At 33.9% G+C, this 12,608-nt stretch overlaps 1 protein-coding gene across 2 annotated transcripts in view; it reads right to left on the reverse strand.

Moving 5' to 3' along the window:
* The window catches only part of SUCO (SUN domain containing ossification factor), a 77,077-nt gene that overhangs the window by 50,590 nt on the left and 13,879 nt on the right, over positions 1-12,608 (reverse strand). For both annotated transcript variants that reach the window (XM_024739825.1, XM_024739826.1), the window contains exons 2-6: positions 8,226-8,334; positions 6,404-6,514; positions 3,858-4,012; positions 429-566; positions 44-194 (exon numbers count right to left, since the gene is read on the reverse strand). In XM_024739825.1, coding sequence (XP_024595593.1) covers positions 44-194; positions 429-566; positions 3,858-4,012; positions 6,404-6,514; positions 8,226-8,334 — 664 coding nt within the window. The remainder of the gene's footprint in view (positions 1-43; positions 195-428; positions 567-3,857; positions 4,013-6,403; positions 6,515-8,225; positions 8,335-12,608) is intronic.

Below are 12,608 nucleotides of genomic sequence, written 5' to 3' on the forward strand. Positions count from 1 at the left end.
CATTGTATAATAAAGTAGGATATAGTGCAAGTTATTTACCTACCTCACTTTTTAAGTTATCTGAAGCATTCAATGCAGATTTTGGGTCACCACCACCCTGATCACTTGATGAAACTTTTGATTCAAATTCCGATTTTGTTATCTTTCCTTTAGCATGCAAAGATGACACATTTTCTATGTGCTGGCTGACAAGGCTATTTGAAAGCAAAAGGCATATTAAATAAACAAATTTTAGCTGAATAACGAGTATATGCAATCTAAACTATTATAAGTGTACATGCGTACAAAGTAAACCAAGAAAGGAGTACAAATGGATCAGTTTCCTGTCAGTCATAAAGTGGAATTAAGCATGCACCAAAGTCTACTCAAACGTGACACTGCTGTTTATTACAGAACCATACAAAGGGCAAACAACTGCTCACACCCACCTTTCAGGTGGACTGACAAAGGAAGGCTGGTCAACTGGAGCATTTGCATCAAGGGCCTCACCAACATCACAATCAGTTTCAGATTGCTCAGTTTCACTTGGCTTGGCTATAGGAACAGTACCAGATTTTTCTATTTCACTAAAATAGAAACAAAAAAGACAATCTGACAATTTAATGGATATAATGAACCATAAGTTAAAAGTGATATTACTGGTTTCCAAAACAAATCTAAGCCAGAAAAGAATGCTTTTAGAGCTCTGCAGACGATTTTCAAGAATTCAGATATTTTAAATCATGTAAAGATTTAAATTACATAAACTGTTGACTCGATCTGTTAGTGCCCTTCCTTGGCCTTTAAATATTGGGTTGGCAAAAAAGTGCCTTCGGTTTTTAAGTAAAAATAAAAGACACATTTTTCATTTTCACGAAGAACGTTATTGAACAACATATTCACCCTTTTGTTCCACTAACTTCTGCCATTTTTAAGGCAACTTCATAATTCCATCTTCCCAAAACTTTTTAGCTTTTTGAGCAAAGAACTGTTCCAGGTACCTTTTACAGTCTTCCAGGGAACTGAAATTTTTTCCATTAAGAGAATTTTGTAAAGACCAAAGTAAATGGAAATCCAAAGGTGCAACGCCTGGTGAATATGGCAGATGAATCAGAACTTCCCAGCTAAACTGTAACAGTTTTTGCCTGGTCATCAAAGAAACATGCAGTCTTGCGTTATCCTGATGGGAGATTATGCATTTTCTGTTTACTAATAACAAAATGCTAATTAACAATTCCTGACGCTTTTTGTTGAGTGCTGCTTTCAGTTGGTCTAACTGGGAGCAGTACTGTTGGAATTAATCATTTGGTTTTCTCGAAGGAGCTCATAATAGAGGACTCACTTCCAATCCCACCATATACACACCATCACCTTCTTTGGATGAAGACCAGACTTTGGTGTGGTTGGTGTTGGTTCATTTCACTTGCCCCATGATCTCTTCCATTCCACATTATTGTACAGTATCCACTTTTCATTGCCCATCACAATTTGTTTTAAAAACAGAATGTTTTCATTACATTTAAGAAGAGAATCGCATGCGGAAGTACAGTCAAGAATGTTTTTTCCACTTAATTTATACGGAACCCAAACATCAAAGCGATTAACATAACCAAGCTGGTGCAAATGATTTTCAATGCTTGATTTGGGTATTTTGATATGTTGGCTATCTCCCTCGTGGTATAACGTTGATTGTTCTCAATTAATGTCTCAATTTGATCTCTATCAACTTCAGCTGGTCTACCCGACCGCGGAGCACCATCCAGCGAGAAATCTCCAGCATGAAACTTCGCAAACCACTTTTGACATGTTCGATCAGTCACAGCACCTTCTCCATACTCTGCACAAATCTTTTTGTGTGTTTCAGTTGCTTTTTTACCTTTCTTGAAATAATAAAGCATAACAGACTGAAAATGCTGCTTTTTTTCTTCCATCTTCAATATTAAAATGGCTACACAAAAATTCACCAATTTTGATGTCTTTTTTTAAATGCATGGTGATATGACAGCTGTCACATACAATCTAACAAAACTGCTTCGAATGAAGTTAAAGACGACTAAGTGCTACTAGAGTCATCTTACGGAAAAAAAATGAACGAAACTTTTGGCCAACCCAATAGTTAATTACCAAATTTTAAAACAAAATATTATAGGTTAATATCTGATCTTGCCAAAAATAAGATTTTTTTTAAACATCTTTATTGGGGTATAATTGCTTTACAATGGTGTGTTAGTTTCTGCTTTATAACAAAGTGAATCAGTTAACAAAAATAAGATTTTTAAATTATTTATTCTAAATGCATATTCTCTAATGTTTCATTTCTATTAGAACATTCTACCAATATTAGAATTGTTGCCTATAGTATCAAGAAATCATCTATTATCTCAAAACGCTTCACTAAAATTCTTTAAGCACGTCTATAATTTCATTTTAAAAATATATTACCTTAATATTTTTCTTTACCTCACTCCCATTTCACTAGACTGTCATGTTCAATATAATGAGAAAATAAGATGTACTGTTCAGATACACAGTATCTAGCCTTAAATTCTTTCTAAGCATTTAATATTTTAAAATGTTAAATACTATCATTATTTCTAAGCATGTCTTTTGTTACCTTGTCCCTTACCAGGGCAAACTCCTAAATGGTAACTGTAACATCTCTGTGTACAACTCCTTCAACCCATTCCCTTACATTCTTGAAGAGAATAGGTGTCTAAAAAGTGCTGTGGTTAAAAAAAAAAATAGTAGTGATGATAAAAATGATGATATTAACTGACACATGTATTTTTACTATGTGCCAGATATTGTCCTATACACTTTATATAAATTAACTCATTTGATAAAGGATATGTTTAATGTAGTATTAAGAGAAGGGAATTTTGTTTTGTTCTTTGTAGTGTTGCTGGAGCTAGGAGTATAAAAGAGATTTTCTAAATTAAGGAAACCTTCAACATCACTAATCATCAGGGAAATGCAAATCAAAACCATAATGAGATATCACCTCACACCTGTCAGAATGGCTATTATCAAAAAGTTTACAAATAACAAATATTGGCAAGGATGTGGAGAAAAGGGAACCCTTGTACACTGTTGGTGGGAATGTATATTGGTGCAGCCACTGTGGAAAACAGTAGGGGGGTTTCTCAAAAAACTAAAACTATGACCCAGCAATTCCACTCCTGGGTATATACCTGAAAAAAACAAAAACACTAATTTGGAAAGATATATGTACCCAATATTCACAGCAGCATTATTTACAATTTCTAAGACATGGAAACAACCTAAGAGTCCATCAACAGATAAATAAAGAAGCTGTGGTGTATATAATATATATATACACACACACACACACACACACACACACACACACACACACACACCCACACAAACAATGGAATACTAGTCAGCCAAAAAAATGAACGAAATTTTGCCATTTGCAGCAACATGGATGGACTTGGAGGGCATTATGCTAAGTGAAATAATTCGGAGAAAGATAAATACTGTATGATATAGCTTATATGTGGAATCTAAAAAATACAACAAACTAATAAATATAATAAAAGTAGCAGACTCACAGACACAGAGACCAAACTAGTGGTTACCAATGGGGAGGGTGGGAAGGGGCAATATAGGGGTGGCAGGGTGGAAGGTACAAAGTACTGGGTGTAAGATAGGCTCAAGGATGTATTGTACAACATGGGGAATATAGCCAATATTTTGTAGTAACTATAAATGGAAAGTAAACTTTAAACAATGTATAAGAATAAAATAGGCATTATTACTTAGATCTGCTATATAGCCTAAATGCCAAATTTGAGGATCAAAGAAATTTTTCTGTCATTATCTAATCATATTTTTTTTTCTTTGTAATGACTTACTCAAGCTTTGAGATTGGAGTGATCTCTGAGGTAGATGAGCTGGAAATATTTTCCACGTTTTCACTGTCCACAACTATACTGGAAGAATCTTCATGTAGATCAACTGTAGGGAGTGTTTCAATCACAGATGGACTTAACTTTTTTGACTCCGTATTCTGTTTTTAAAAAAGTCAGTTATATTTAATGTTGGGATTAATAAATTATCTCTTTAGCTGAAGAGGGTATCATAATAAGTATGTCTCAAAAGTAACCATATAAATAATGTTCACTAAAAAAGTACTTTTATAAAAATCCTTTCTTCCAACATTACCACCCTAAGGAATATATTTCATATTAAAATACAGGCTCTACACATTTTTCATGGCATTTCATAAACTAGGACAAAGCAGCTTGTCTTTCTTCTTTCCTATTTTATACCAGGACCCACAAAATTTCCCTCTTACTGTAATTAATTAATGCTAATAGAAACACAGAAATCCTATATAAATATATAAAATAGTACAGGCATAGTTTTTGCCCCTGAGCAGTTTAGAAGACAATGTGTATCAACAAATAACAACAGAAGGCATGTATAAATAACATTACAAAGCAATACATGATTCTTGCTGCTCCTTCAAGGCCCATATGCTCTGGGCCATTCACTCCTCCAAAACACAAACTGAAACGTACTTAATACCTCCTCATGTTTGAAAACCTCTTATCAGTACCTCCTCGCCCACAACTAACCCTAAATAGAATTAGCTATTCCCCTTCCTCTATGCCTCCACTTGTTCTCTGTACAGACTTTAATCACAGGATCTATAACACCTCAATTGCCCTTATTTATTTCTTTCTCTTCAACTACACTATAAATGTTTGAGTAAGGACTATGTTTTCTTTCTTTTTTTTTTTTTTTGCGGTACGCAGGCCTCTCACTGTTGTGGCCTCTCCCGTTGCGGAGCACAGGCTCCGGACGCGCAGGCTCAGTGGCCATGGCTCACGGGCCCAGCCACTCTGAGGCATGTGGGATCTTCCCGGACCGGGGCACGAACCCGTGTCCCCTGCATCAGCAGGCGGACTCTCAACCACTGCGCCACCAGGGAAGCCCGACTATGTTTTCTTGATCTTCATGTTCCTAGTGCCTAGCACAGTATCTAGCACACAGTAGACATTTAATAGTTACTAAATGAATATCAAGTGAGAGGTACTCATGCTCAGTTCAAGGTAAAGAGAAACTATGGACTACTCTGGACTAGAAGAACTAGGGTTCTGAAGAATAGGACGGCCAGTACAGCAGCAGAAAGAAAACATGAGGCAGAGTCAGAAGAATACAAAATAAAATGTCATCATTTGGGGAATTATTTACACTGGAACGAAAAATTCACAAAAGAGTACAAATAGTTTGCATTTTATGATGGAGACTTTTACAAAAGAACCATTACAATATTATCAAATACTGCATTATCATTCAATATGCATTCAATATAAAAAAATCAGTAAGATATTTTACACTTTTTTTTTCTTTTACTAAGTCTCCAAAATCGATGTGTATCGTATACTTAACAGCAAATCTCAACTTCGACTATCCACATTTCCAATGCTCAATAGCCACAACAGCCACAATAATGGCTACTATATTGAACAGCACAGGTCTCTAAGATGCAGTGAGCACTTCAAAGTATTTGAACAAGAGAATACCATAATAAAGATTCAGGAAAATGAACAATGGCTGGACTGTTCAGGATACTCATAAAACTGAAGGGCTACAGAGATCACTTTTCTCTTATTCTTATGCACAAATCTTTTCCAAATGTCCTCCAGAATCCAATAAAATGAAACTTACTATATCTCCTTAGATAACCCAATTAACTTATAAGATAACTCTGGCTGCATTTTTTTAAGAGAATTCTCCCTTCTTTTAAGCTGAAATTTGTATTTGTTAATACATGAGATATTTAGTTTTTCCTTAGTCTTTCTTCCCTCCAGATCAAATATCCCCAGTTCCTTCAGTCGCTCCCGATATTAAATGGTTTCCAGATGCTTCAGCATTCTGATCAGCTTACATTCTGGTCTAGTTTTTAATATCTTTCATAAAATCTGGTATACAAAATGGAAAATAACATTTAGGATGTAATATGAGAGAAAAAGGAAAAAACACACTCAACCTATTGTTTATTAATCCATATTCCACACTAAGTGGTAAAATTTTGGTATCAAAATGCTCTGTGTTCTACATACAAATATGTTAAGTCAGAAAATAATTTCCCCTGACATCTGAAAAACTGAAGAGACAAGATAAACTACAGAAAGCCAAAATGGAATCTAGAAGAAAGGAGGACTTACAACCAAACCTATACTACAGAGAAAAGTCACATTTACTACTAAACCTGTAATTCCGAATTTTCTCAAAAGTAGTATTCTTAGCAGGTGACTAGTATTAAGGACAGTTGCATGGTACTACAAAAAGAAAAAAATAAAAATACACAATATGGTGACCAAACAGGTTTTCTGTTTTGTGAAGCAGTTTGAAAAGGCATATCATTAAAAATCAAAGCAACAAAGCTTACTTGTACATTCACAATGTAGTCATCTTTTAACTTGTGTTCTTCTGGAGGAACAGGTAAGCTTGAACCCACTTTTCCCGATAATTCGGCATTGATAGGTCCCTCTCTTTCATCCTATATTGCAACAAAGAAAAGGTCAACGGATAAAACTGTTTCACAAAACAGTCCTGAAGCAACGTTAAAGACCATCTTTCTATACTTTACAACCAAAACACTTTACTGTGACTTTAATGTCTTTTATTTGTTTCCATGCTTATTGTCTACCTTCCTGCATTACCCTCCTTACTGCTTCACTTCAAATGTATACTACATGTGTGCGCTGGTGGTATAGTGATGAGCATAGCTGCCTTCCAAATATACACTACATCTGATTTCTTAATAAACACTTTAGTCCTACTACCCAGCACTGTATGTCAGTAAATACTTGATAAATGAATGTACTTAGAGTTCTTTGTGTCATCTCTCTTGACACTGAATTTCAAATTAGAATTTCAGATATATTGTCCTTAAATTTATCTTCTGGCATATAAGCTTCGTAAAAGCGAAGTTCATATTCATCATTATCTAAGCCTGTATAGCATATATACTAGGTACCCAAATGTTTGCTGAAAGAATGTTTCCCCTTCCTTAATGCTTTGCTTAAACTCATTCTTACAACATTTAAGTTTTCAAATTTCTCATCAAAGAAGATATTAGCTCTAAATCTTACAGACTGTAGATAGAAGCACACAATTATACTTTATTCGGAGAGATACCCAGCAATAGTCTTCAAAATTTTAACTGCTCCATCCCAGAAATATATCCTGTGTAACTCAGAAATTTAAATAATCTAAACACAATATCATGCCAAAAATAAAAACAGCCCAAGCATGTAATTGTAAGTTTGTGCATTCACACACACACACACACAAATGTACACACAAACATGCATGCACACACACAGGTGAGAAACAATGCAAAAGTCTATCAATAAATAAATGCTTAATAAATTGTGATATACCCATGACAGAATAAAAATGTAGCTATTCAGAAGAATACAGTAACATGCAAAGGTATCCATGAGATATTACTGGAGAAGAGGAGAAATAAATTTGTACAATATTTTTTGAACAAAAATTAAAACATTAATTTGTGTGCTATAAAATGATGTATCTATAACCACAGAAAATGGTCTGAATGTTCTCACAAGAAACCGTAAATTGTGGTTCCTTTGAGGAGGGGAATGGGATATAAATATGAATATCTTATAGTGGGTATAAATTACATCTGTAATTTAAAATAAGTATATTGAGTTGGGGGGAGGGGGGAGCCAAATCTAGCTAAAGTCAATACTCACCTTTAATCATTTAAAATGATAAAATAATAAATTTAGACACCATCAGATTTTTTGGACTCTGTCTATTCACTCCCCACAATTATATAAAACAAAGTACATAGCCACTAATTGCAGACTTTCCCTACAATCCTCATTTCTAATAGTTTTTAATTTATAAGACTGGGGTTTCTTTAGAAACCCTTTGCTAGTTAAAGCATTAAAAAGAGAACCCTAGTTTTCTCTCTGAATAGGCACTATTTTTTCTCCTTACTGTAGGACTAAGGATGTTATTACAACATTCCAAATATAAGCAATAAGAATATATAAATATCTCAGAGTCACATTAATTTCAGAATTACCTGAGTAACTCCTCATATTACAGCAAAGAAAATTACAAATCTCCACCAAAAATTATGTCATAGTATTTGTGAAATACTTTTATTCCAAATGTTTTGAGGAAGTCTCAGAAAGCTAATACACAAATCACAACTTCAACTTCATTGAAGGTACCTTTTTCTGGAATTGTACATCTTCATTTTCTAGTGCACAATTGTCATCTTGAGAGTAGTATGATGAAGCTGAAGAACTCTCTTTGCAACATACATGCCAACTAGGAAGCCTGTAAAACATCCACCGTCACCACCACCAAAAAAACAGAAGAAAGAAAGAAGAAAAAAAAGTTGTTAAGCCAACATATTCCATACCTGGACTAGAATTTGAGGCAATAAACAGATGGTTCTTATCCTAATGCCCTTGAGAACTTAACAATTTAACAATGAAGACAAATGTACATAAGATGAAGATTTTTTATTTAATGTCCTAAGAAAATCATAAACAGTGTTATCAGCACTCCAAGTAAGGCATCATGAATCTCATGAAGGTAAAACAGTAAAAACTTCACAAAAGGAGTATCTGATAATTATCACAGAAGGAACAGAGAAACTTGTCAAAGAGCTAACCTCCTCAGACAGCATCAAATGCCAATGATATTCTAAATTCTACCAAATATTTAAGAACAGATAACTCTAAAGCTACCTAAACTATTGATATTTCAAAGCACAGAAGCCTCCAAATTATTTTTATATAGGGAACATAACAGTGATATCAAAAATTAACAGAAAGAGCACATACATATAAATACTATAGGTTAATAATATGAAATCAGACACAAAACAGCTAAAGAAAATTTTTAAAAGTCTCCAATAACATACCAAAGATATAAAATACTACTGTTATGGTCAAGTAGAACTTAGCTCCGATATTCAAAAATGGTTCAATATAATATAACCTATTTAGTTTGCCATGCAAAAATATCAGGGAAAAACATCTCATGATTACCGTCACCAAAAGACATCTGATAAATTTACACAACCATCAAGATTTTTGAAGTCAATAAAATAGTAATAAGTAGACATTTAACATGTCTACTTATAGGCATAACACATAAGCCTAAAAGCTTATGGCTTTTAGGCTTATGTGTTATGCCTATAAGTAGACATTTTAGGCTTATGTGTTATGCCTATAAGTAGACATTTAACATGTCTACTTATAGGCATAACACATAAGCCTAAAAGCCAGTATCATACTCAGTGAAGAAACCAAAAAATACCCCTATTTAGATCTGAAACAAGACAAAAATGTCCATTATCACTAGTATTACATAATATGAGGACAAAAGCAGTGTAAAATGGGAAAGGAGACAGTAACATTATCATTAATTGCAGATAATGAGTTTATATAGGTGGTAAACTAAAAAGAAACACCTATTAAAAGAAGTCTTGGAAAAAAAGAAAAAAGAAGTCTTGGGTATAAAATTATATTCCTAGGTATAAAATTTAGAAAGAAATCAACAGACTCTCTACTCAAATCATCACCACCAGTTATAAGATTTAACAGAAGATTTAGCCACAGCAATCAGAGAAGAAAAGGAAATAAAAGGAATCCAAATCGGAAAAGAAGAAGTAAAGCTGTCACTGTTTGCAGATGACATAATGATAGAAACAATAAAATACTAAATCTTTAGTATTTTATAGTATTACAATGTAATACTATTATTTTGTATTTTATAGTATTTTATAGTATTACAATAAAATACTAAACTTAGTGAGAAATGTTCTATACATATACTAGTACATATTCTATGTTGTTAATAGTAGGAATGGTTGAAACTGCCATTATTGACAATTCTTTAAGTTGAAAAAAAGAAGTCAATTTTACACAATTTAAGGTAATATGTATGGAAGATGTGAAAACCACATACTGAAGTGGCAAAAAAGGAAACTTAAAAAATTAGACAGACTGACTCTAAACTTTATATAAATAGAATAGTCAAGAAGATTTTAATGTGGGGAAACTAGACATCTAAGAAACCACAATAATCACAACAATATGGTAGTGAGATGAGAGAGGAAAAGGGAATCCCCAGGGTGACTGGAAAGAGAATTCCTAGGATGACAGCTGTACGTACACAAAGAACAGAGGGCAACCATACTAAATTGGAGGCCATCAGAAGCTCTGGAAGAGTCTTCTTTAGGAGGATGAAATTAACAGCACAACTGATGAGTCTGAAAATCTCAAGAACAGATTTACATAACTGGCAGATAATTTGTAATTAAATAGAAAAATAAGCAAACATAACAAAACAAGTCAAATATTAGTACCATGAAAAAGGAAAAGTAGAACAGAAAAGGGAAAAGTAATCATGTTTTACTACACAGCTCAGTTGTATCATTTATAGTCATAATATAAACACTGAATACTGATCTAACCCAAATTATGACTAAACTGTATTACTAGCATGGGCTTAAGAGAATCTGATCATCTGTAGTAAAATACTTAAAACTGACATTAAAGCAATTATTTTAGAGACAAAGAGGTAAACATAAAATTCATCAGCCAAGAGATAAAAGTGGCTTCCTTGAAAGAAATAATGGGGAAAGAGGGATGAGGGAATGGCTTATTTGCAAAAGCAAACAAACAAAATCCTTTTAGAGCTATCTGACTTTTTGATATGAATACATCATTTTGATAAAAATTAAAACCAAAAAAATAAAATAGAGAAGAGCAAAGTACATAATAATATATACATATAGTATGCTACCGTGTGTGCATATGTGTACTAAAGGCACCTGTATGTGCATAAATTTCTCTGGAAGAATTAAAAAGAAAAGAAAAAAAAGCACCACCTTGGTTGCCTCCAGGGTAGAAAACTGAGTGACTGGGTGACAGGATAATGGATATTCTTCACTCTATAATACTCTATGTCTTTTGAACCACAAGAATATATTACTTATTCAAAATTTCATACAGATATATCATTATTTATTAAATATTTCTTTACTGATAGACTTTTGCATTGTTTCTCAGCTGTGTGTGTGTACACATGTGTGTTTGTAGGTACATTTGTGAGTGTGTATATATACACATATTTGGGACAGCAAAAAGTTTCAGATATTCAAAACTGTGGGTGTTAGAATTTTCGAGATTATGCCTCCTTATTTTCTATATTCCTTTCTATACTTTTGGAATTTCTACCATGAGCACATACTAGTTTTATCATCAAGAATTCTGCATGTGTATGTGTATATGTGTGTATAAATCCTAATATTCACAGTTAATGTGAAGATGTCCAAAAGACATTTAAATCTCATGATCCTTACTTTTACTATCATATAATCAAATCCCATTACCCAAAGTTAGGAGTTTTTTGGGTGAGGCCGGCATTTGAATCAGTGGACTCAGTAGACTGCCCTCCCCAATGTAAGTGGGCATCATCTAATCCTTTGAGGGCCTGAATTGAACAAAAATCAGATGAATCTGCCCTTTTTTCCTCTGCTCACTATTTGAGCTGAGGCATCTCATCTTCTCCTGCCCTTTAACTGGGATTTATATCTTCAGCTCTACTGGTTAATAGGCCTTCAGACTTGGCCTGAATTAACCACTCGGTCTCCAGCTTTCAGATTGCAGACCGTGGATCTTCTCAGCTCCCATAATCGTGTGACCCAATGCCTCATTATATATATAGAGAGAGAGAGAGATAGAGAGAGAGAGTTGGTTCTATTTCTCTGAAGAACGCGAATACACCTGACATTAATACAGACTACATTCTTTACCTATCTACCCTATTCCTCCAGCTTTATCAATAGTATCACTTAAATACCTCTAACATATCAGTCCCTATTTAAGGACAGATATTAATTAAGGACAGACCTGTAAAGATAACCTTAATTTTGTGTATAAGAAAAAGCCTAAAATAGATAAAATTTATCACCAACTAATAATTGTCAAGGAATTTTATATCACCAAAGTAAAATGAAATACCCCAAACCCACTCCAACTCTACTGAAGAAGAATGAATCTCTATAATGGGGTCTTTACTTTCAACAAGTTCCCCCAGGTGAATTAGATATGCATGCCCCCTCATTAACAATCAGTGGGTCACATTACAATGGCTGAGGGCACTTTGTTGCATGATTAAATGGGTCTCATTCCATACTACTTAAGCAAGTTTCAAAAACTGTACTATGAAAATCCCAAGCCTGATGAGTTTCAAAACTTTTAAGAAGTTCACCACCACAAATCACATCAAGATAAATGGCAGTCTGTGAGCCTCTGACACTCTCCCTCAGTTCAAAATGAGTACTCCCCTCTACTATTTGTAAGTTGATTCTGTGCCATGTATATCCTCTCTTACACTTAAACTCTTTGAGAATCAATTCCATATTCCTAACTATTGATACTTTAGCCCCTCCCTACAAAGCCAAAACCTGCAAACATTATGTGCTTAATAAATACTTATTAAATGAATAAGGGTTCTAAGGGGAACTGTTTTGTAGCAAGTAGCAGAAAGGAAATTAGGTCATTTTTCTTTCCTCTTCCCATCAGCCCCATCAC

The sequence above is a fragment of the Neophocaena asiaeorientalis genome, unplaced genomic scaffold (genome assembly GCF_003031525.2).
Source record: "Neophocaena asiaeorientalis asiaeorientalis breed wild unplaced genomic scaffold, Neophocaena_asiaeorientalis_V1.1 scaffold589, whole genome shotgun sequence".
Classification (NCBI taxonomy): domain Eukaryota; kingdom Metazoa; phylum Chordata; class Mammalia; order Artiodactyla; family Phocoenidae; genus Neophocaena; species Neophocaena asiaeorientalis.